Source organism: Tupaia chinensis, unplaced genomic scaffold (assembly GCF_000334495.1).
Source record: "Tupaia chinensis unplaced genomic scaffold, TupChi_1.0 Scaffold000646_1, whole genome shotgun sequence".
Classification (NCBI taxonomy): Eukaryota; Metazoa; Chordata; class Mammalia; order Scandentia; family Tupaiidae; genus Tupaia; species Tupaia belangeri.
In genome coordinates, this window is record NW_006160167.1 from 282,272 (window position 1) to 302,720 (window position 20,449).

General features: G+C 37.5%; 1 protein-coding gene across 1 annotated transcript in view; it reads left to right on the plus strand.

Annotated features, from left to right (window-relative positions):
* YWHAZ (tyrosine 3-monooxygenase/tryptophan 5-monooxygenase activation protein zeta) overlaps window positions 1-19,737 on the plus strand; it is a 28,613-nt gene extending 8,876 nt beyond the window's left edge. Inside the window, exons 3-6 of the mRNA XM_006159697.3 lie at window positions 16,271-16,394; window positions 17,206-17,369; window positions 17,450-17,545; window positions 19,056-19,737. Of these exons, the coding sequence (XP_006159759.1) occupies window positions 16,271-16,394; window positions 17,206-17,369; window positions 17,450-17,545; window positions 19,056-19,115 (444 nt within the window). The 3' untranslated portion in view covers window positions 19,116-19,737. The remainder of the gene's footprint in view (window positions 1-16,270; window positions 16,395-17,205; window positions 17,370-17,449; window positions 17,546-19,055) is intronic.
* The last annotated feature ends 712 nt before the right edge of the window (window positions 19,738-20,449 follow it).

Consider the following 20,449-nt stretch of genomic DNA (forward strand, 5'->3'; position numbering starts at 1 on the left):
GAAAGGGAAAATGAGAAAGCACTCAGGGCAGATGGCTACACTACAGTCCTTTCTTCATTCTCCTCTCAGGATTTGGGGCACTCACACACTTACCCAGCATGTTTTTCCAGCAGCCTTAACCACCTGGCTGGCCCAGCGTTTTCAGCTTGGCTCTGTTCTTTCATTTCTTTGCAATAATTTACCTTGTAAAATGCACTGTATTCATTATGCATAATAATATTTTTAGTTGGCACAAATTTGAATTTGACCTGGGAGAAATTATGTGATTTGCCACCCTATCTCAGTAGTTTTCTTCCTTACTATTTACTTTCTGTGCAGTGGGTCATCCTCTTTTTCTCTTGTCCGTGATTTTCTATGATGAAAAACTTTATCTTTGTGAAAATTGCTGCAATAGTGTATGACAGTGATGGTTATTGATTTTTTTCATTTATTGATAAGGCATAATATAGTAGTGCAGTGTAGAATACAGTTTTATTAAATTGACAGATTTCTTTTTTTTTTTTTTTTTCCTATTGCTGTTCTTTTCTTACATGGAGATCTTTGGACACTGAAGCCTAAAGATAGAGATGAATATAACTTGATTAGTTGCCCTTTTTACAAGACCCTTTTGTGTGGCACCTGCACTTTTATTTATATTGGAATAGATTTCTAGCATTTTTAATAATGTAAGCTTTTGTGGATGTCTTCTGATGGACTATGTTGTGGGCCTTCTTGTTCTTCCAAATAAAAATGTGAGTACAGAAGTGAAAGAATATAAGGATTGTCAGCCAAATGTTGATTTATAAAGTTAAGTAGACCAAAATAAAGACCTGTCCAATGGGTCAAGAAGTGTATGTTTGTTCTTGAGTCTTAAACACCAAGAAAGATCTTGTTTTTAATTTGCCCAGAGTTACCACTATTTAATGTATTGAAATTTCATTTATTTGAATTAGTATGTTAGGATATCATTATAAAAGTTTTTTACTGGGTATGTTAATTCTCAACTTACAAGCAACTTTTGGGAGGTAGATTCTTTTTTTTTTTTTTTAAGAATTATTTAACTTTATTATCATTATCTTTATCATTTTCCAGTTTGATCAGAGAGAGAGAGAGAGAGAGTAAGTGAGAAAGCAAGCCGCCAAGTCCGAGACTTGAACCATGGTCGGCTTTGTGGGAGTCCAACACCTTTAACCACCATGCCACTTGCCAGCCCCAGGAGCTAGATTTCTAAAATTAGCAGTATTACCGGGACCAGCAGATGGTGTAGTGGTTATGTTACTGGACTCCCACATAACAGATTGTAGTTCAAGTCCCAGACCCCATGACTTAAAACTCATGCCAGGTGCGTGTGCATGCATGCCCAAAAATCCCAAGAAGAGTATGGAGTAGGAGGGATTGCAGCATAGCCATTCCCCAGAGGGTGATTTCTTGCTTTCTGTCTGTCTGTCTCTGTCTCTCCAGAGAGCACATATGCTCTACAGCAAAAATCTTCCCCCTCCCAAAAAAAAAGACCTCTCTTAAAAAAAATTTAGCTATATTACCAAGTGGTGGGTTGAATGTTTCTCATCTAAGTGATTAATTACATACAGATGCTTTTATGAGAAAGAGCTACTTGTCGATCCAAGACTCATGAACTGTCAGCTCATAATTTTTTTTTTGCTTCTTATAATATAATTAAACAAGAGTTTAGAATGACATAACTGAACCATATTCAATCTGGAGACGCTCAATGAAAAGTTCACTCAAAGCATATTACTTGCAAATTTGCTTCTGTAGAAATGATAATTGAGGATAAGTTGTATGAGCAGGCGTTAATGTACTTATAACAAGTTTCAATTTAGAAATTTTCTAGTTTTGCTATAGGGTGTGGGCACTCATTAGAGAAAGAGGGAACGTGAGAAATCACGCCCTGGGGGAATGGTCATGTCACAGTCCATTCTGAAGATTTGGGGCATGCCCTTGTACCTGACATGTTTTTCAAGCCACTGGATCAGATCCAGGGCTTGAACTCTCCAGTTGACTGTGGGATCCAGCCACCTTAACCACCTTAACCACCTCACCACTGCTAACTGCTCAGTTCAGCAGTTGGGTATTTAGTACTGTGTTTGGAAAATGCTCCAAAATAAAGTATCCCAAACTGATCATGCTCTTTGTTGAGAATACGTCATGATTTTTTTCATCTGGTATTTTTGTTCCCATCTGATAGAGGGAATTATCAGGCTCTGCTTTTTAAATTGAATCACAGGGATAAAACTTGTACTCTTATGTAATATTTATAAAAATAAAGGGAAACTAAAATGTATCGAGGCCAGCAGGTGGTTGGCGTGGTGGTGGTCGCTAAAGGCATTGACTCTACATGTCAGACCATGGTTGAGTCCCAGACCCAGTAGCTTAAGAATCATGCCTGGCACGTATGTGTGCATGCCCAAAATCCAGAGAGGAGAAGAGAAGACATGACCATCCCCTTGGGGGGTGATTGCTTACTTTCTCTAACACCTGTAAGTGCACTTACCCTATGACACACACACATACATGTGCACGCACACACATGCACAAAACCATAATCCCACTAGGCAGCTTACACATAATATACGAGGTGCATATACAAGTTTGAAAATAAAAGTGAGATTATTTTTTAAAAGCAGTGTGATGGAAATACTAGAAATGAGACCTTGATTTATAAGAAATGTCAGCCCGAGCCAAGGTTAATATCTATAAAAGGGGCACTGGACAGGGAAGAAGAATCCTTTAGGAGTACCCAGCTTTTGAACAGTTACCACTTTTTGCTTAATAAGTTGTTTTTCGTACTCTGTTCCATTTTGCTTTTAATCTTCAGGAAGTAATTACTTTTTTTTTTTTTTAAGAATTATTTTATTTAACTTATTTTAATTTGACCAGAGAGGGACAAAGAAAGAAAGTGAGAAAGCAGGCACAGGTTTGGGACTTGCAGTCAGCCATGTGGGAGTCCAGCACCCTTAACCACCATGCTACCTGCCAGCTCCTATTGTACTAATCTGTTCTTAGATATTTTAAAATTGTTGACTCTCTTAAATTAGCTAGCATTAATGGATCCAAAGACAGGCAAGTCTCTAAAATGGATTTTTTCCAGTAGTGGGTTTTTTTAAATTATCATTTTATTTATTGTCATTTTATTTTTTATTTTTTGAAGTTGACCAGATAGAGAAAGAAAATGAGAGAAGGAAAGTGAGAAAGCAAGGTGTCAGGCCCGGGACTCGAACTACGGTCAGCCATGTGGGAGTCTAGCTGCCTTAACCACCATGCCAACTATCCGCCCCTATTCAGTAGTTTTAAAGTTGTACTTACTGCTAACCCTTTCACCTGACTGATTTTTAAAAAAACAGTTTATAACAGTCTAAAGCTTTCTATCTATCTTTGTGGTTTTGGACAGAAATTAAGGAGTAGCTACTCTTAACAGGAATTATAATTAAAGTTTAACCTCAATTTAGCATTTAAATGCCTGGCTTTATATGCCTTTTCTTTATCACATTCCGTGTTTGTTTTTAAAATGGAAAGTGTAAAGAATCTCTGTGTACTATTAATGTAAGATACGTTTACTTAAGATATTAGAATCTTCTTTATTCTCCATCTTCTGTCCTTAAAGTCAAGCAGCTCTTCTCTTCCTATGTTACTTCCTGTGGTACCTTACTTACTGAACACCTTTTTACAGTGTAGTTTTAAAGTCACAATGTCTGCAAATACCTGCTGTACCACCTAAGTCTACTAGCAGCTTTAAATTTTTATGATTTATTCATAATGAATACATTTTATATTAATTGCATTTTCGATGAAGCAGTTTTTTAATAGATTGGAAACAGTTGCTTTTTAGAGACTGGAAGCCATTCCAGCCACAAGGGGGTGTAAGAGACAAATTTCCAAATTGATAGGTGGCCTAGGTCCCAACAAATAGCTTTTTTGCATGCTTTTTTGTTTAGAATCTTCAGAGATCTGGGACTGATAAAAGGATCAGTGGCTACAGAATGAAGTAAAATTTCTGGGAAAATTCTCACTGTACAAGAGATTGTCCAAGACTAGAAATGTAAACTACATTGTGCTGGAGAATTGGAGTTGAATTTTATCCTGTTAATGATTATGAAAATTACATTTGTAGAGTATATTCTGAGGTTTTTTATTGAATAATAAATTGGGAGTTTAATTTTATGGAATCATTGAATTTTAGTATTAAACACCCAGCCTAGCTTTCTGTTTTTAACAGATCAAGAAGACAGAAAGTGAGAAGTTCATTAACTTACATTAGATTACACAGTAAGCATAATATTTTTAGTCCCTTATAGAATATTAAAAGAAAATTACTTTTAAGACCAGCAGATGGCATAATGATTACATTCTATATTCCAATGTTGTTGACCACTGTTTGAGTCTCAGACCAGGCAATCTAAACCTCAGTGCCAGGCACATGTGCTTGCGTGTCCAAGATCTTGAGAGGAGAATGGAGAAGGGATTGTGACGTGGCCATCCTCCCTGGAGGGTGATTTCTCTCTCTCTTTCTCTACTGAGTGCACACACCTTATAGCAGAAATCTCTCTTAGAAAGAAAAAAAAAAAATTTAATTTAATTGGAATAGATGGTTTTTGTGTTTGGGGGCTTTATATTAGAATCAGCAGATAGTGTAATGGTTATGTCACTGGACTCCCATGTAGTCAACCATGGTTCCAGTACCATACCTGGTGGCTTGAAACTCAAACCAGGCATGTGCCCAAAATCCCAAGAGGAGAATGGAAGAGAAGGGATTGCAATGTGACTGTCCCCCTGAGGGGTGATTTCTCACCATTTCTCCCTCTTTCTGGTGAGTCCACATACCCTATAGCAAAAAATCTCTGAAGTAAATAAATAAGAAAATAGCAAGAATCATATTTGAGGGCCCTTATACCTGAATTTCTTGCTATCTTTCCTTTAACTACTGATATTATTCATGCTTTGTAAGAAGGTAGGCATGATTGTGTTTTTCATCTGTTGTGTTCTTGGAAACGAGCTAACAGAAGTATGGATCGGAGAAGAGACTTGGTATTTCTCCCACTTGTGTATTTGAGGTCACATCAAAGGTAAACTTAGTTATATTTTCAGCTTTTTATTTTTAAGAGATTTTTGCTGTATGACGGCAAGTGTGCTTGCTGGAGAGAGAAAGTGAGAAATAAGGGGGGGGGCGGGGAGGAACACCACAGTCCTTACTCTCTTCTCCTCTCTGGATTTTGAGCATCGCACACATGTGCTTAGCATGAGTTTTAAGCTGTCTGGTCTAGGACTAAAACCATGGTTGATTATGTTGGAGTTTGGCGGCATAACCATTACTCCATCTACTGGTCCCTGTATTTTCAAATTTTAATTCGTAAATGTCTCATTAGGGACTGACTTTTTTGGTTTGCCATAGGATATGGTATGCTCACTGGTGGTAGTGGGGGAGAGAACGGTAACACCCCCTGTGGGGGACGGCCATGCTACAATCTCTTCTGCATTTTCTTCTCTGGATTTTGGGCATACATGCCCAGCTTTTTTTTCTTCTCTGGATTTTGGGCACACATGCCCAGCTTTTTTTTCCCCCAAGCCACCAGTCTGGGATTCTGATGCTATAGTTGGCCTTGCGGGATCCAGCTGCCTTAACCACCATGTCACTAGCTTGCCCTGGGGGCTGGTTTTTTTGCTTTGATGTTTGGAGGCTATTTACTGTTAATAGTCTTAAAGTTGAGAATCTTCTCTGCCCTTCATATTTTTGTTTACAAATGCATCATTGTTTTTGTGACATTTCTCTCCTGAATACAAAATACCAGCCCAGTAAGGAAATTTGAAACATGTATGAAAACAGAAAGGTATAAATAATTTCTGATTTAGAAAACAGTCGGAAAAATAGCGTGAACTTCCCATATATATCCTTCACCAGGTTCTCCAAATGTTAACGTACTATATAAACATCAATATAGTTATCAGAACTGTAAACTAATAAAATAATTGATAAAATATAGCCTTACAGATCTTATTTAAATTTCACAAATTATACTACTGTAATTTCCTCCTTTGGTCCAGAATTGCATTTAGGACCATACTTTACATTTGATTTTGTGTCTCAAGAATACTGGCTGGTTATTTTGTAGGGTATTCCTCCATTAGGATTTCTGTGATGATTCCTCATGGTTAAATTCCTAGTGTGTATTTTTTTGGCAAGAATTCCTGGAAGTGATAATGTTTTCCTCGGTGTGACATATTAGGAGGCATTTGGTATTGGCCTGTTATGTAAGCAGTTGCATTTTAAAAAATGCCCTGTAATTATGATTACTCTGTCAAAGGCTATGGGCTAATTTTATTTTACTAAAGTACTTTCCCAACTGTTACGTCAGTTTAAAATTAATGAGTTACTTCCTCAAAGGAGAAAATATCCAAGCTCTGTAACTTATACTTTTCATTTGGAGTCATTTTTCATTATGTAGCTTTTTATATTCTATAAGGCAAATCCAAATCACAGCACATAGCCCACTGCTTTAATTTGAGTGTGTGGTAGGTGGCCATTCTTTAGGGCAGAAGTAAATATATAAATAACTACATTTTAATTAGGTTCTTGTTCTTAATATTTTAGGTTTAGTCTAAGGACTGTTAGTCTGTAAGTTCTCTGATTCCCTTTTAAGGAAGAAGGGAAAGAAGGTGACCTTAAATTTGAAGAAATCTAAGGGATGCTGTAGGGCTCTGTACATTAGAAAAACTATTCCTGGGATAAAATTGGAAGGGAGGTTTTTGAAATCAGTGCTGTTGTTTAATACAAGAAGATTGGGATGAAGAGGCAGGTCATAATTACCTCTTTGTGGCAGACCTAGTACCAAAAAATTCTAGTCTCCTGATTTTCACGGACTCTTGCTGCTTTATGTCCTCTTACCCTATTACTGCTGGATTTGTCTCTGATCCTCTCCTCCTGCAGAGTTATTACATAGAAACCTGAAGCTTACAAGAGGGACCTTTGCTGCTGTTTCTGAGTATATATGCCTAGTGCAGAACCCAAATATTTGTGGGGGTTTTTCTTTTTTTGGAGGGGTTTTTGTTTGTTTGTTTTTTGTTTTTTGGATTTTTTTGCTATAAGTTCTTGCCAGAGAGAAGCAAGAAAAAGTGAGAAGAGAAAGCACTGTCTGGGGGTGGGGATGGGGTAACCACACCAGTCTCCTCTCCATTCTCCTCTCAGAATTTGGGGCACACATGCACAGACACCTACATATTTTGAAGCCACTGGGTTCAGGACTTAAACCATTCCCTTGGCCACGTGGCATCCAGCCACTTGTACCACCGCACTACTGACTGACCCAGCACATGTCATTTTAAATAAACAGCTCTTTAGGTTTTCAGGGAAGCAGAACATTGTTCATGGTCTAACACACTGACAAACTCAGTAACTTCTATCATGTTTTGTCTTAAACTTTTTAAAATTTGATAAATCTGTTGAAGATTAGATAAAGACTGTTCCTGAAAGTCTTTGGGTTGCTGAATAAAATATCCTTAAAGATTGTTCTAAAATTTATGTTTTGTTTATTTAAATAAACTCATTCAAATTATGTTTATATTGTAATTCAGGCAGGACTTAATATTTGAGTACCGAAAATATTTGAGTATTTGTGGATGTTTGTTCTATGAATAGGCTGTACATATGGGTGAAACTTAAAGGTGCAAAGCCATGATTAAATTTTGTTTTAATGTACATTGCTCTGGATAATCATTTAGCTATTATTGAGCATAGGATATAGAGTGAAAAACAAAAGCTGCTGTGACCTCATTTGGCCTTCTCAGAGGTAATATCTATTAGTACTTTGTGTATCCTTTTGGGAATTTATGTGCCAAGCAAACAATTCTATCCTTCGAACAGTAGTATCATATACTTGCTGTCCTATAAGCTGTACCCATATGTGTACTGTGGTGTAGATTTTATGCTTTGTGTTATTTTGGCAGGCACTTTATTCTTTCATCTTTTTCTTTAAGTTTGTTATAGGGCACATGGACATGCCAGAGTCAGAGAGAAAGTGAAAAAGTACCCTCTTCCTCCCCGCAAGGAGTGGGGATGGCCACATTGTAGTCCCTTCTATTCTTCCCTTGGGATATTGGGTGTACACCCACACAAACACTTGGGCTGTTTCTTAACCCTCTTGGTCTTCGACTTGAACTGGACCATGGGCCATGTGACCACCATGCCACCATTGGCCCCTTAATTTACTTAATTTCTTATGTCTTTATAGTATTCAACAGATACTTCATTCATTTTCTTATTCAGTTAACTATGAACTAGACCCTATCAGTATAGACCATGTAGATGAAGCTAATTAGTTTTGAGTTAGCTTTAAAGAAAACATTGGGGCATATATATTGAAAGTTATTTATTTAGCAAAGAGTTTTTTTTTTTTTTAATTTTCTCAGTTTTATTGAGATACGATTACAACATAACATAGGTTACTTTAAACCAATAGATCTTATAAGTGATAGCAGACTTGGGAGTCCTTTAGGGCGGGTGCTCCTTGAGGTTAGTTATTTTCATGACGGTTTACTTGGTCATTAATTGACTCTCTTACCTCTTTGATGATGTGAAAGCAAGGGCCACTAAAACTGCTGATTCCTTAGTACTGATCAAGGAAGCAGTACTAATACCATACTGGTAATCCTGTTCTTCACCACCATGCATCAGTTTAAAAAATATCCTAGGGCCAGTAGATGGTTGAGTGCTTGGCACTGGACTCCCTCCCACATAGCTGACCATGGTTCGAGTCCTGTACCTGGCAGCCTGACAGTCATGCCAGGTGTGTGTGTGTGTGTGTGTGTGTGTGTGTATACACACGTGCGCATGTCCAGGGTCCAGGAAGAGAAGAGATTGCAAGTGGCTTTCCTTCTCACTGTCTCTCTCTCTCCTTCCCAGGGAGCACACACCCTATGGCAAGTCCTTAAAAAAAGAAAAGAAAGTTTTGGATTTACTTAATGTTTTTAAAGCCATAAAATTAGTAATAACTCTTACACAGTCATCTTTTTCTATGAGGCAAAATAGGAAGTGTAGTGGTTGTCTATAGGAAAAGTACTTGTGATTATTTGAATTCTCTGCTAAATTAGCTACTTTTTCTCCTGGAACCTTCTTTTTACTTGAGAGAACTGTAGACAAACTGGTGATTCAGGCTTGGGTATTTGGCAGACATCTTAAGTGAAGTGAGCCTATTATTTCAAGGAAAACAAATGGTGTTTGTAACACTGATAGATTGAAGTTTTGGAGCAAAAATGAAAACTTTGGAAAGCTTGCATGCACTACTGTGATTTCTGACACTTTCCATAATTTGTATTAGTATAAAGGGGTCTTGAGATGAAGAAATTCTAAATCAGGAGCTGTCAGGTGGTATGGTTCTTAGGGCTCTGGACTCTCACCGACTGCAGTTTGAATCCCAGACCTGGAAGCTTGCTTTCTCACTTTTCTCTCATTCTCTCTCACTCTGTCCCTCTTTGATAAAATTCAAATAATTAAGTAAAGTTAAATAAAATAATTCTTTGAAAGGTTTACACCATAAATATGAAACATTTGTTGTTGTTACTATTTAGTGGAGGTTTTTTTTTTTTCCCTATAAAATGTTCTAGTAAGTACACTTAACTCAAGTGTTTAGAGAGAGATAATAAAGTATAGTTGGGAGGAATATAATAGCTTTTTTTAACATAATTTATATAAGGGTGTCAAGAGATGATAAAGGTGTCATTTTAAATATAGCGCAGACTTTTTCTTAAGGTAATTTGATTAATGTAAATAGTACTTATAGGAAGAAAATAGTTTAAAGAGTGTGGTTCAGATTAGATTTTTTTACCTTCCAAAAAGGTCAGTAACATTTCGTTGTTTACCATGTGCCAGACGTTTCTAAATGCTATTCATTTAATCCTTAGAGCCACCTTGTGTATCATGTCTACCTATTAATATCTCCCGTTTTATTGGTAAGAAAACTGAGGCTCAGGAATTTCAGAATTTTGTCAAGATGAGATAGCTAGTAAGCAGTGTGTGTGGGTTTTAAATTTTGGCAGTAAGCATCTGTGTCGATAAATGGTACTCTTTAAAATTTTTCATTAAGATTTTGAAACCTCAAAAGAAAAATGAAATTGTTAAAAAGTATTAAAGATATTAGATATTGGGGCCATCAGGTGGTGTCGTGGTCAAAGGTGCTGGATTCCCACATGGCTGACAGCAGTTCGAGTCCCAGACCTGGCGGCTTGCTCTCTCCCTTTCCCTGTCTCTCTCTAGTCAAAATAAAAAATAACAAATAAATCTTTTTTTAAAAAAAGTATTAGGTACTTTTTTTATATGACTTAATTCTGTTATTAAATAAACACTTTTTATGTAATATCTTACTGCTTTTTCCAGTTACACAAATTTTAATTATTGAACCCAAAATTACTAAAACTGAGAGTAGAAGAGCAGCACTAAAGCAGATTTTTAAATATTACTTTTACATGTAACTGAGCACCAGTAAGGCAATTGCTATCTCTGTGTCAGGAGCTGTGATTGGTGCCTTCTGTTTATAGTTTGATTTAGATCTCATAGCAGCCTTTTGAAACTGTGTTTTATTGTCAGACTCTGCTCACCAGAGAGTGATAAAGTACCTTACACTGGGGCATGGTCATGCTGCAATCCTTTTACCTCCACTTCTTTATCCCATCAGGATTTGGGGCACATATGCCCACATGCCTGGTATGCTTCACAAGCCACCAGGGCCAGGATTTGAATCATGGGCTCGGATGTGGGATCCAGTTCTTTACATGTAGCACCAAATGTTGCAGTATAGGGCCAACCCTCTTTCTCCCCTTCCTCCCTTATTCTCATTTTAATTTTTCAGCCCTCTGCATTTTCCTCCTTCCTCTGGCTTCCAAATCTGGAAAGTTAGCTTTAATTTTTATACTTTATAGTCAGTTTGATAAAATAACAAACATTATCATCTCTTTTGTTCATATAATTTCAGTGAATTCTGTATCTTTTCTTAGAGATGAAAAGGAACATATCTAATTTATCAATATCTTCTACAAAATACCCAAGTAAGAGCCAGCAGGTAGCATAGTGGTCATGGCAGTAGATTCTTACATGGCTGACTGTAGTTCGAATCCACATGTTCACATGCCCAAAATCCTAGGAGAAGAAATTGCAGTGTGGCCATTCCCCTTTGGGGGATGATTTCTCATTTTTCCTCTTACTGTCTTTCTGTGTCTCCACTCCATTGAGTGCACAGGCCCTATGACAAAAATGGGGGGGGAGGGGGGGAGAACCCTAGTGGTCCTTACACCTGTGAGGAGAGAGGAATTGTGAGCAGTCAGCCTTTTGTAGTTTTGGACTACTTACAGGTTTTCATATTGAGAAGTCTAGGCTTGCTAAATTTAGTTCGTCTTTGAGCCATTCATGTCTTATTCCTTCCATCTCCATGATACTTTCTAGTGTCAGTATTCATTCTAACTCCAGTTCGTTAGTGCCTATCCTGATTGATATGTTTTTTGTTCTGTTTTGTTTTGAAAGAGATTTTTGCTGTACAGCACATGTGCTTGCCAGAGAGATGGAAAGCAAGAAATCATCCCCCAGGGGCATGGCCATGCTGAAGTCCCTTCTCTATTCTCCTCTTGGGACTTTGGGTGTGTGCACCTGCCCAGCATGAGTTTAGAACTGCTGGGACCACACTCGAACTGCAGTTGAAGTTGACTCCGTGGGAGTCCAGTGATGTGACATAACCACTATGCCATTTGCTGATCCCTGATTGGTACATTTTTAAAGAAATAGTACACTCTAACTTTGGTCTCATCCGCACAATGTAATACTGAATCTTCCTCCTTGTCTTTGATTTCTGGTTGTGGTAAAGGCTGGTGTTGGCCTTTTTCATTGGCAGTGTTGTTTGACTTCTTACTTACTGGTTCAGGACTCCGAGAAAGCAAAAGGGGAAGCCTCCAAATCTCTTAAGGATTAGGCTCAGAACTATAATAGCCATTACTTCCACAACCTCCTGTTGGTTGAAGCTTGATACAAGTCAACAAAAATAGCCAGTTGGGGGGTGGGGGGGAGGAGGGAATAAACTCCACCTCTTGAATGGAGGAATGGCATAAATGAACAAGGTTGGTAGGAAATTGGTTGAGGCCACCTTTGGAGAAAATCTAACAGCTCTTTGAGCCGAAGTGTTAATTAACCCTCCATCCCTTTAAACTTAGTCTTTAATCTACTGTTTTAATTCTCGGACACTTCCTAGTTTAACAAACATTACCCAATGTAAAATAAAACATTCTTAGAGATACCAAAGTTACTAATCATGAAGGATAGATTACTAATTCTGGTAGCATTCATTGACACCTTGCCTGAAGAACTTTGATAACCTAAATAAGTTTTATGGAGTAGCTTTAATTTTAATCTGAAACAACTGATTTACTCTTTAAGTAAGGGTGCATGTTTATGGCCTTGATTTCTGCATCCATGGTGGAGTGGCTCATTGACAGTGAAGAACGTAATTCCTCAGTGTTACTCTTAGTTTCACTTTTTTTCTGCGTGACCACTTACCACAGACTTAGAGACTTGCTCCACATTGAGACCTTGTCCATTACTTTATCAATGCCTAGCACAGTGGCAAATCTGAAGAATGAGTGAATATAAAAATGTGTTGACATTAAAATATCAACCTGGGTGGCTTCCATGGAGGATTCATAGCATTTGCTGACAATTCTTTATTTAAGAGACCTAGAGAACAGTCCCAGTTGTCTTGAATTGTATATGGAGTCCTCATTAAACAACCCTGTGTTTTTCTCCTGTATAATTAGTATTTGTGAATTCTGTTTAATCACATTGTGCTTTTTTTTTTTTCAGTTAGATGTTATACCTAATTTGGTTTTAACCTTTTGCCTAGCAAATCAGAAATAAAACATGCCCTTCCCCATGAAAAGTAATTACATAGAGATTTCTGAATTTTGTACATAGCATCTTTCAATATTATACTTCTTAAAGTATGTTTTTAGGTTTTTGCCATGGAGTGCAGGTGTTTGCCAGAGAGACAGTAAGAAGAAAAGTGAAAAATCACCCCCTGGGGCTATGGCCATGCTACAGTCCCTTCTCCAGTCTCCTCCTGGGATTCTGGGCATATATGCTCATGCACCAAGTGTGAGTCTCAAGCCACCAGGTCTTGGACTGGAACTGTAGTGAGCCATGTGGGAGTCCAGCTCCCTAACCATCACACCACCAGCTGGCTTCTATAGTATTGTAATAGATGGAATTGTGCTTTTACTTTATCTCTACAGCTAGATTATGAGGTACTAAATACTGTGTTTCTAGCTTCTAGCATGGTGTCTGGTGTATAGTGATAATGGCAAGTAAACATTTAACTGCTTACTCTAAATGCTTTACCTATAATTTTCTCTCAACAGTCTTGAGAAGTGGGAGTTATAACCCCTACCTTACAGAAGGGAAAACAACCAAATCTTTGAACTTTATGAAGGTCCACAGTGTGTAAAGTGCCACAATTGAAACCTAGACTCACCCCGAAGCCACTGTGCATATATTACCTCCCCTTGTTAGATTAATAATATTTTTTTAAATATTTATTTTTATTTTTTCTTTTTTTCTTTTATTTTTCTTTTTTAATTTGACCAGAGAAAAAGAGGGAAAGTGAGGAAGAAGCCGTCAGGTCCAGGACTTGAACCATGGTCTGCCATGTGGTTGCCTTAGCCACCACGCCACCTGCTGGTCCTGAATAATACTTTATATATATATATAAAAGTTGAAAAAGCCTGGTCATTTGTTCCTACAGTGGAAAATCCACATACTGTTGATACTTTAAGTAGATTTGTCTTCTGTTATTTGAAGCAGATTCCTAAAGAGCAACCATATAGGTGGTTAAGAGCAGTGTTGAAACATTAGTTGCACCAAAGAGAATGTTGAGTACATACATACATATGGGTGTGATATAGTAGAGTTTACTATCCTAACCAAAAAGCTGTCCTGACTTCAGGCTAATATCATCATATGTAAGTTAATAATCACAGAAAACAGTATTTCAGCTTGACTTGTCTAACTTCTGACCCACTTGTAAAGATTTATGTTTTTCTATGAGTCAGGGAGAGAGAGAAAGAAAGAACCCTGAACAAGGTCTTGGTTTCACAATCTACCTCCAGCCTTAGCCAATCCTGAATCAGGGTTGTGTGTGGAGTACTGAAAGAGGTCTCTACATGCAGACCCCGAACCTTTCCATGTGGGTCAGCCTTAAAGAATATTATTTTACCACCACCGTACCAGCATTTCCAATCTCTCCAGCCCTTTTTTATAATATAATGTAACTTGGCCCTACTGCCACTTCGTGGATATCTGGAGTGGTAAGGTGTAGTAGGAGGTTGGGTTAAAACTTTACCCACATGCCATTTGAACATAATGGGTGAAGACACAGAGTTAGAGTTTTTATTTAAAAGCACATTTTAAACTATTTTACATTGCGTAAGTGCTCTGTAATGAGATTACTGGCTAACTGCCTTCTAGAACAGAAGCCAAGAATTAGATGCCCCTTTTCTTTGTAAGAATTTATATATTTGGCTTCCACTTATTTGAAATTTGACTTCATGTTGATTACTAGAGTATACCTATACTTAGCAGGAGGGAGTTGGGGGTGGTGAGAGTACGTTTTTGTTTGTTTTAAAATTTGCTATAGTGTGCATGTGTTTACCATAGACAGAGAGAGGGAGGGAGAGAGAAAGTGAGAAAGCATCCCCTGATGGAGATGGCCATGCCATATCCCTTCTCTTTCATTGTTTTTTTTTCTCTTGGGATTTTGGGCGCGCGCACACACACCCACACACACACACACACACACACACGAACCCATTTATTTTCCTAGCCACCAGGTCCAGGACTCAACCATGCATTTGGCCCTGTGGGATCTAGCTACCTTAACTACAAGACCACTGGCTGGCCTGAGAGTGAATATTTTTCCAAACATTTTTTAATTCTACTAGAATTACTATCCTCCCCTTAACTGAAAAGGGGAAAGAAAAAACAAAACTAGTTTAGTGAGCCTTCTTACCTCACAATAAAGTGATCTCATTTTTTTAAATTGTCAGAGGGTACATGCACTTGCCAGAGTGAGGGAGGAAGCACCCCCCCAGTACTGCACGGGCATACCATAATCCCATCTTTATTTCTTTATCCTGTCAGGATTTGTGTATTTGGCCATATGGGATCCAGTTCCCTTAACCACTGTACGATGGGGCCTGCCCTAGGGTAAATTAATAACATGTTAAGATTTATAAGTTAGTTTATAAGTTGTTATAGGTTGGGTTTTGTGTTTTTTTGTTTTTTTTTGTTTTTTTTTTTTGTTTTTGCTGTAGGGCATGTATACTTGGGGTGGGGGGCAGTGAGGAAGCAAGCCTCCAGGTCTGGAACTTGGACCTTGATCATCAGCCATGTGAGAGTCCAGTGCCTTAACCACCACGCCACTTGCTGGCCCCAGTTGTCACAAGTTTAAGTAAAATTACAGTACATTTAATTTTTTAAAAGAATTATTTTAATTTTATTCATTCATTCATCTGTTTTATTTTGACCAGGAAGAGAGGGAGGGAAAGTGAGAAAGCAAGCCACCAGGTCTGGGGCTCGAACCATAGTCAGCCCTGTGGTAGTATCCAGCACCTTAACCATCTGTTGTCTATGGTGATCTGTAAACTTGAGTCTTTATTAGCTAAAAATCAGTTTGGGATTAAAGGTTTGCTCTTCAAATTCTTATTTCTCACACTCTTGATTAGATTCTTAATTTAGTACTGAAATAACTTACTTTGAACAGATCTGAGTCTTACTTAAATTGTGTTCTAATAAATGAAGTTAATGATGTTCTGATTCCTCTGGCATGGATTCTGTGGTGTAGTGCACATTATGTTCACATAATATTGCTGTTAGAGTCACCCAAGATTCATCTATTAGGAGACTTCAGGAAGTTCATGGAAAAGTGGAATTTTTTTTTTTTTAAATTGCTATAGCACACTTACGGGGGTTGCTATAGCACACTTACGGGGGGGGTGGGAGGGAGTGAGAGAACCATTGTCAGGGACTGGTATTCTATGCTCCTAAATCGTGAGCTGAGCACTAACTTTAAAAATTTTAATATTGCTGCCCAAAACATTCTTCTTTTAAACCACAAATTTATGAGCCTGTTACATTTCCAATTGTATCATTGGCAATGTTGTGAATTAAAGTTTTACTACTTAGACTGTAGTACATTCTTGAGACATGCACATTCTTTCAGTTTTGTAAGTGCCTTTTATCTTTTTTCCCTAGTCTCTTTTGGAAAAGTTCTTGATCCCCAATGCTTCACAAGCAGAGAGTAAAGTTTTCTACTTGAAAATGAAAGGTGACTACTACCGTTACTTGGCTGAGGTTGCTGCTGGTGATGATAAAAAAGGTACACTGTTTTCAAACCTATTGGTTGAACCTGTATAAAAATAATATGGAAGTTGTCTTTTTGAAGTTTAAACATTTGGGAGGGGAGTCATTTTTTAATTGCTAAGAGCACTGGATAAGGAGCAATAATACTCATTTTTTCAGTCCTGAGAACATATCTACTGCTTAATGTTAGTATTCTAAAATATGTGCTTTCTGAAAAGCCACTTTTGTGTACAGGGATGTTTTCTTAAAATTTTAAGAAACAGGTCACAGGAAAACTGAGGCATATCACAAACTCATCATTTTATTTTATTTATTTATTATTATTCAGTTTGGCCAGAGAAAGAAAGAGGGAGAGTGAGGAAGCAAGCTGCCAGGTCCAGAACTTGAACCGTGGTAAGCTAGTGGGAATCTGGCGCCTTAACCATATGCCACCTGCTGGCCCACAAAACTAATTATTTTAAATTAAAAGTGGGTTTGTTTTGTTTCGTTTTAAGAATTACTTAACTTTATTATAGATTGACCAGAGAGGGACAGAAAGAGAAAGAAAGAAAATGAGAAAGCAGGCTGCCAGTTCCAGGACTCAACCCATGTCTAGCGGCCTTAACTACCACACCACCTGCCAGCCCCAATGATGAGATTTTTTTTATCTTGACTAATGGTTAATGTGTTCTAGTAGAAGACTTTTTAAATTATTTTAAAACATCAAGGGTCTTTTTTCAATTAAGGTTAATATTATAGAGGAGGAATATTAAAGATTTGGTTTTGAGGGGTGAGAATGAAATGCAAACTTGATGACTACATTTTGGTGTGTTTTATTATCTATCCAGGGATTGTGGATCAGTCACAACAAGCATACCAAGAAGCTTTTGAAATCAGCAAAAAGGAAATGCAGCCCACACATCCTATCAGATTGGGTCTGGCCCTGAACTTCTCTGTGTTCTATTACGAGATTCTGAACTCGCCAGAGAAAGCCTGCTCTCTTGCAAAGACAGTATGTATTTTAACCATTATGTGGAAATTTGACTATCTTTATTATTTGAGTACTGAAATGTACTTTTTTTAAAATCATAGGCTTTTGATGAAGCCATTGCTGAACTTGATACATTAAGTGAAGAGTCATACAAAGACAGCACGCTAATAATGCAGTTACTGAGAGACAATTTGACAGTAAGTACACACAGCAGTGTTAGTGGTTGATATGGTTGGAGAGATGTTTTTATTATAATATTTCTGGACTTTATTAAATATAATACCCTTTCTTGAAAAAGACTATAGCATCTGAAATAATAAACCAAGGAATAAAAATATACATTCATTAGTTGCATATCTATTGTTGCCATAAATTTTCAAAATTGTTCTGTGATTCTTAGTTTTAGACTTCTACCATGTCTCTTATTTTAAGATGACTTATTTATGGAAGGTCATGGTTGTCCTTGGCATGTTTCAGATTTCAAAAGAACCACAATGCCATTATCATACCCAAAAAGTCAGCAGTAGTTCTCTAATAATACTAAATAGCTAAATAATACTTGAATTCCGTTGTTTTTTTGATTAAAAGAAAAAATTTGTTACTTGACGTGGGAGCCAAATAAAGCCCACATATTATAGTTGGTTTATATGTCTCCTTAGCATTTTCTATTCTTCAGATAAATATTAAATCTGAAGTTCTAAGGTTTAGGTGAAAAAATTATCAGGCACCTTGCTATGTATCAGGAATTACAGATTACAGTCTAATGTTACTGCTTTTCCTAGTTTGAGGGCCAATTTCTCTTAGGGACTGTGTTATCATTTTACACAATTTACTTCTGTCTTTATTCAGATCCACTGCCAGTTTTATATAAGCCAGTTCAGCATTCTAGCCTTGAATATTTTCTGTAGAGAGCATTGTTTCTTTTTTCATTTGCTAGAGGGCAGTTGAGCTTGCCTGAGAGACAGAAGGTGTGGGAGGGTGGAGACTGAGAAAGCCTCCCCGCCCCCATGGTCATGCTTCAATCCCTTCTCTGTTTCTCTTTTTGGCATTTCAGACATGCATGTGCCTGGCATGTTTTTCAAGCCACTGGGTCTAGGACTTGAATTACATAATCAGCCCTGTTAGATTCAGCTGCCTTAACCACCTTGCCTCCAGCTGGCCTGATGAAAAGAGTTTTGGGAAAAAAAAAGGGGGGGGGGGTTTGAACAGTGTTGTGTACATATTCATTATTATTATTACCATTAAACTCCTAAAATTATTTTAGTCCAGTTGGGCACTATCTGCAAACTTGTGAGTTTTAAAGAATGAAGTAAACTTTATATCAAATGAAATAAGCACTTCAGTTAACTAACTTTAATATCAGGGGTGTTTGGGCTAACCCATGGCCTGGTGATCTGGATTCCACATGACCAACTGCACAGTTTGAGTCTCAGACCACCCAGTGGCTTGTAAAACACTCAAGTGTATGTCCATTAGTGTCCAGAATCCCAAAGGGAGAGAGATGGAGAAGAGATTGTGGCATGTCCTCCTCTCCCCCTCCCCTTACTCCCCTTCCCTATCAGCGCACTGGCCGTCTGACTTTTTTTTTTTTAATTAAATTTACTTTTTTTCTGGTTTGCAATGATGACGTTTTTAAAGGTAGAACTTGAGACTTTATTGTGTTGGGTCTCTACCTCATATATTTTTCCTTTTTTCTTTTTAAATCAGTTGTGGACATCGGATACCCAAGGAGATGAAGCTGAAGCAGGAGAAGGAGGGGAAAATTAACCGGCCTTCCAATTTTTGTCTGCCTCATTCTAAAATTTACACAGTAGACCATTTGTCATCCATGCTGTCCCACAAATAGTTTTTTGTTTACGATTTATGACAGGTTTATGTTACTTCTATTTGAATTTCTATATTTCCCATGTGGTTTTTATGTTTAATATTAGGGGAGTAGAGCCAGTTAACATTTAGGGCGTTATCTGTTTTCATCTTGAGGTGGCCAATATGGGGATGTGGAATTTTATACAAGTTATAAATGTTTGGCGTAGTACTTTTGGTACATTGTGGCTTCACAAGGGCCAGTGTTAAAACTGCTTCCATGTCTAAGCAAAGAAAACTGCCTACATATTGGTTTGTCCTGGTGGGGAATAAAAGGGATAATTGGTTCCGGTCACAGGCGTAATTATTGTGGGTACTTTAAGGTTTGGGAGCACTTAGAAGGCTGTGATAGAAACAGACATCCCGTGGATACTGCATGCTGAGCCATGTGTATCTGTGGAATTCTCAATGTCAATGTGCACACCTTTAACTACAGCTGAGAAGTGTTCTTTTAGACAAAGTTGTGACCCAATTTACTCTGGATAAGTGCAGAAACGGTTCACATTCCATTATTTGTAAAGTTACCTGCTGTTTGCTTTCATTATTTTTGCTACACTCATTTTATTTGTATTTAAATGTTTTAGGCAACCTAAGAACAAATGTAAAAGTAAAGATGCAGTAAAAATGAATTGCTTGATATCCATTATTTCATGTATATCAAGCACAGCAGTAAAACAACCCATGTATTTAACCGACAGTAAAACAACCCATGTATTTCACTTTTTTTAGTTTGATACTTGCCTAACATGCATGTGCTGTAAAAATAGTTCACAGGGAAATAACTTGAGTTGACGGCTAGCTTTGTTTAATGTCTTATGAAATTTTCATGAACAATCCAAGCATAATTGTTAAGAACACGTGTATTAAGTTCATGTAAGTGGAATAAAAGTTTTATGAATGAAAAAAAAAGACCGACAAATAGTACATGTGCTCATGTATTTACAATGATATCCTCTTGATAAATTGACCCCTTTATTATTATATGATCTTTGTATAAAACTTCTCTAAAAGAAATTGTACATTTTTGGAAATTTATTCCTTATTCCCTCTTGGCAGCTAATGGGCTTTTATCAAGTTTAAATACAAAGTTTATCATAACAACAATACTACTAATATAACTACTGTTCCCAACCATGTCTCATATTCCCCTCTCTCTCCCTCCTCCCCTCAAAAATACGGAATTGCTAGTTTTTCTGGGGGAGGGGAAGATTGATTGGAAAAAATAATGTGTTGTTCCA